This window comes from Arachis ipaensis, chromosome B06 (genome assembly GCF_000816755.2).
Source record: "Arachis ipaensis cultivar K30076 chromosome B06, Araip1.1, whole genome shotgun sequence".
In the NCBI taxonomy this organism is placed as follows: Eukaryota; Viridiplantae; Streptophyta; class Magnoliopsida; order Fabales; family Fabaceae; genus Arachis; species Arachis ipaensis.
In genome coordinates, this window is record NC_029790.2 from 126,254,870 (window position 1) to 126,260,371 (window position 5,502).

Sequence of the window (5,502 nt, forward strand, 5' to 3'; positions counted from 1 at the left end):
GGCAAACGATGCTATTTTAACAAATTACAATAGAAAAAGAAGACATATGACTATGTACTCCTCTTGCCCGAGATGTAATGCAGCAGACGAGACAACTTTGCATGTGTTTCGAGACTATTTTTTGGCCAAAGAGATCTAGAGTCGTCTCATTCCACAGGAGTACATAAATACTTTTTTTTATCCTTGATCTTCAAGCTTGGTTGACTTTTAATCTGTCCAAAAATCGCACAGTGGGGGAGAGGATCTTTGGTATCGTTGCTTCGTCCCTATGGTATGCAAAGAATTTGCTGATTTTTAAAGGGAAATACACCTCGCAGTATGCGTTGGTTCACTCTATCTAGGCTCGGTCAAGGAAGATAGAGAGTACCTCTTCTAAGTTACTAAAGCACAGGAACTTGAACATCAGTACAAAGCGTTTGATTGGATGGGAACCACCTCAAGAGATGTTTATCAAGATTAATGTCGATGGGTCCTTCTATAATCATAACAACAATGCAGCTTGCGGTGGCGTTCTTAGAGATTCCTTAGGAAGATTTGTGAAAGGTTCCTCCTGCAATCTGGGAAATTGTTCCATAATGCATGCTGAATTATGGGCAGTGATAAAAGGGTTGCAATTAGCTATGGCAAATGAATTGAATCACATTATTATAGAATCGGATTCTCATATGGCTATCAACATGATTAAGAACGGGTGCTCGTCTAATCATCCCTGCTTCCTCCTAATCCAAGATATCCTTGTTTTGTCTCGCCACATACAGGAGATTAATTGGCGTCACAACCTTTGAAAAGTAAATTTGGTAGCTGATTGTCTGTTTAAGCAGGATCAGAGTCTATTGTTAGGAATTCATATATATGATACCCCTCTTCTTGCTATAGTTTATTCTCTTATTTCTGATTGTATGAGTGTTGTTAGGACAAGAAGTTCTGTCTAGACCTCTCCTTATTTTTCTCTTTTACTGTTTGAGATTCATCTGTCTAAAAATTTCTACTAGCTGTCCAAATTTTTCCAGCAGAACGTGAGGTAGCGAGTGAGTCACCCTTAAATTCGGATCGAGTGTCCCGTCGGATCGGTGGTCCATAGTCAGACCGAAATTCTTATCGGATTGAACTAGACATATCTAATTAAATTGTATTATATTTTATTAAAGTCACATTAAAAAATTTAAAGTTTAATATTTATCAATACTCGCATGCATCTAATTTTTTTTTCTGAAAAAGGAAATAAATAAAAATGAGATAGAGACAAAAAGCGATTTATGACTTTTATCAAAGTAGAACAGAAGACAGGGGATGGGAGAAGAATCTCCCCCCTACATAGAGCCATTGTCATCTCTAATAAAGAAAAAAAAAATATTTGGGAGAAAACTGTTTCCGCCTATGAGTGGGAAAGATGAGTGATGATTACTGTTGAGTCCCAAAGAGGACCCAACCCCACAACATGGCCACAGATACAGTACACTGACACTGCCTTTGGTGCAATTCATCGTATTCTGTGCACCAATTTGCAATTATAATACTCCAAAATAATATATCTCCTCAGTCCTCACTACTATTTAATAAAAAAAAAAAAGAAAAAGAAAAAGCATATCTTTTATGAGAATGACAAGAGAAATGGGGTCACTGCATTATAAAAATGATAGTGTCCTTTTCCTACTTTTGTCTTTATTTAGTATTTCCTTACATCACTTTTCCCCTCAATTTTTTTTCACATATATAAATCATTAAATTCTCTCTCTCTCTTTCTAAGTCTTCATAATCATCAAAGCTCTTAAAATCTCAAACACTTTGGCTGCTCTCTCCATTCTCTTCCTCTTCTTTCTTTTCTCACTGAAGCTTAGATTTTCCAAGACAAAATAAAAATAATAGGAAAGAAAGAAAGAAAAAATGTATGCAGAAACTGGTCTTTTCTTCCCGTATTTGCAGAACTTCTCTCAAGAGCTTCAACAGCTTGAGGAGTATTGCATGAACCAGAAATCCATTGATTCAATGGTACCTATATAACTCTCTTATTAATGCTTTTACTTTGTTCAATTTTCTTCAGCACCGCTTGCTTCATCTGCATTTGACCTAATGAGCTCTTCTACTTGCATGAACTAATTGAAATCTCAAAATTGAGTTGCTTGATTCATAGTACTAAGTTTGATGAGAAGAAAATTGAGTAGTTGATACTTATTTAATTTTTGTCAATTTATTTATTTAACACCATGTTTTTTTTTATCATTATTATTATTTCGTTTTGATCGTTCGCACCATCTCATTCAGAATGTTTTCACAGCTGGAGTTGGCTTTTATATGCTGGATCTGGAAAAAGTGTTACAAAAAAAAAGAAAAAAAAAAGAAGCATTGATGGAAAGTGTTATTAGTTGTGATACTTCCGTGTTCTGTGCAATTTCTTTCTTTCTTCTATTTTTAAATTTTAATTTTAATATTTTTGGGGATGAAGTGTGAACTCATAGTGGGGCTTGTCTTTTTGTGCCGCACTGAGGGAGGTTGATTGAAGGGGAAAAAATTAAAGTTCTTTTATTATTATTCTCTTTTTTCTTTATGGCAATGATAAAGAAAAGGGTTAGAGGAAAAGGACTAGTTTATGCTCAACTTAATAGCTTCATCATGGCTTTGTCTCGCACTAAAATTTTGTAGTTGGAGGAGAAAGGAGGCGATTATCATGCTAGTTTGCTTCTATTTCTCTGCACTACACAATTTTAAAATAATAAAGTCAGTAATAAACAAATAAATAAAGTACTTAAAAATTATTAGTAAGTGGGGTTGTTTCAACTTTCAAAATGACATGGATTAGTGTTTTGGTCATTGAAGTTTGAAACAACACTTTAGTCTCAAGCTTAAGATACTTTGATACTTGTTCACTTTATTCATTTATTTACTAGTTCCGGGTTATTATTATTACTGTTGCTCTTTATTTTTTTATATTTTAATAAATCAATGTATTTAGATATAATTTTGTTTTGGTACACTTTTTAATGTATCAAAGAACTAAAAGTGACAGATATGGTGAAAAGATTTTAGTATTTTCCCTCCAAATTGTTAACAAAAATTTTGATCCTATAATGAGATACCTGAAGCTATGGGCATGTTCCTCTGATGCTAGTTTCAATGTTTTCAGCCATCAACACATGGACTCATTCAAAGTCACAGCTTTTGGGGGGTGAAGCATGATGATCTTTGAACTAGCACTCATGTAACTAAATTCCAATTCAAATAAAAACTTGATCTGATCTCTTCTCTTGCTTCTCGCTCTTCCTTTCCCCGTGTGACGGTCTCAGCTGAATTTGTGCCCTTTTCATTGTTGATGCAAGGCTTCTGTTATGTTGTAGTTTCGCTACTATATATATCATACTTAATAATACAATAAAACTATTTAGTAATTGGCTCAGGGACACACACAAATATGACTCACAATACAAGTGGTCTTCTTTCTGTTCTTTTTTCTTATTTTGATTGCTCTTCCTGTTTTTATTTATAACAAGTATTAAAGAAAAATGATCATTATTGACCTCAGATTAAGCACCATTGAATTGCTCATTGTGTTTCGTTGCGGCTGTGGAGGGCCACACTTAAATTGCTATTAACATTAATAATACATTGATTATGATGTTTACTGCCACTATGTTTATATTAAGTGTTTGATATCTTCTGTATTTAATCTTTTTTATCTTAAAGCTGAAATTTATACATATTATGTTTCTGAATTATCTGTTGTTTACTTTTTGTTTCCTTGTGTTTGATGCAGAGTGACCTTGCTCAATCTTCAGCAATGACAGAGTATGATCTGTTAGTAGAAGGAGATTTGTTCAAAGCACCGGAACCTATCATAGAAGAACCACTGATAGATGTGGATCCAATGACTGCAGCAGCCATCTCAATGATATCTTGCGGGGAAGATGTATCCTCACAGGGTCTAGAATCTCAGGACATCGACATTCTTCAGAACGATAATCAGCTCTTGAGTGAGGTGTTCTACGAGTGCAAAAAGGATCTCATAGAGAAGGCAGCGATAGAGTCACCGCTGTCTGATATATTGGAAATCAATATTCCTGCTCTGAATGTAGATGACAGTTTCACTCAAGAAAATAAACCAATTCCTGATGTGCCATTGGCCAAGAGTGTCAGTTCTAGAAGCTTGAGTGCAATGGATTGGATGAATTCTGTTGGCATGAAGCCTACTTTTCTAGAATTCCCTGGAATTGATTTCAATGAGGTTTATGGCATGCGACGAGCATTTAGTGAGGGAGATATAAAGGTTAGTAGGCTCAAGACCTAACAAGACCAATAAAGAATTTCAATCAATTCATCTCTTATCAGTTGGTTTGCTATAAAGGAATTCTGTAATTACCTTAATCTGATTGATCACTTAGAATTAACAAATTGATGCATTTTTTGTTTACAGACACTTGGTAATGGAAACATGAATGTTGCTCAATCTCCCCATGATAGGCCTTCTCTTCTTAGCAACTGCACCAGCGAGGAACGGCAAGAAAAACTCTCGAGATATAGAAACAAGAAGACAAAGAGAAATTTTGGAAGGAAGATTAAGGTAACTTTTCAGTTTTGCCGCCATTTTGATAATTAAGAATTTCACAAGCAAATGCCTTGAAAATTCTTATGTATTGGATTGCCTCACATCACATGTGCCTTCAATTTTTGTAAGATTGTATAAGAAATACTAGGTAAGGTGGCAATATCAAGAAAAAAGAATGAGGGTTAAACAATGTAGAAATACTAGTTGTCAAAACCAATTATTTACATAGCTTAAGTAATTTAACAGGCATCAAACTTTTTTTTTTAATCATGCATAATTCCATTGACACTATAATTTGCTTTTGTTTCCAGTATGCTTGCAGGAAGGCACTCGCCGACAGCCAGCCAAGAATCCGCGGAAGGTTTGCAAAGACGGAAGAATCCGACATAAAGAGGCAATGAATCTTAACCCTGATTTTGATGGAAGCAATTAGGAAAATCATCAACCAAGCATCTATATCGGATCAAGAAGAGAAGAGCTTATTAATAGAATATGTGCGTATAATGGTAGACTTAGTGGAGTTTGTATTATTAACTTGAACAGATATAGATGGCTGAATAAGACCGAACCTCCATAAAACTCCTTAGGGGAAGTTCACTTTCAACTCTCAATCTACTGTAATAGCCTTTTTTTTTTTTTACGGAAGTGATCTTCCTTGTTCATCTGTAAATAGGTTTGTTGAATAAAAGGGAAAAGAGGAGTGTATCATGTTCAATTATGTATAATGATATGCCATTTTTTTTCGTCTATTTTGTCAATGTCTGTATTCTTAGTTTGACTTCATGGTCTTTAACTCTATATTCAAACTTTAGTCTCATGCCAAACTGAACGGACCTATTTTTTCCTTTCAAATTTTATAGTCTTTCTTATCAAACTTCTTTGTACACGAGAGGATCTTGTTTAGATTGTTCGCACCTGAACGCACCGTTATTGTCATATTAAAGTAAACCATACAATTAAGCCAC

General features: G+C 34.6%; 1 protein-coding gene across 2 annotated transcripts; it reads left to right on the top strand.

Moving 5' to 3' along the window:
* On the top strand, positions 1,713-5,286 carry LOC107605261 (putative zinc finger protein CONSTANS-LIKE 11). Of its 2 annotated transcripts, XM_016307076.2 has the most exons (5): positions 1,783-1,989; positions 3,122-3,196; positions 3,749-4,258; positions 4,406-4,552; positions 4,849-5,286. In XM_016307076.2, the coding sequence occupies exons 3-5, from the start codon at positions 3,773-3,775 to the stop codon at positions 4,936-4,938; spliced, it is 723 nt and encodes a 240-aa protein (XP_016162562.1). In that variant the 5' UTR covers positions 1,783-1,989; positions 3,122-3,196; positions 3,749-3,772; the 3' UTR covers positions 4,939-5,286. The 2 variants fall into 2 exon arrangements, with proteins under 2 accessions (XP_016162561.1, XP_016162562.1); XM_016307075.2 differs by lacking the exon at positions 3,122-3,196 and having other exon boundaries at positions 1,713-1,989.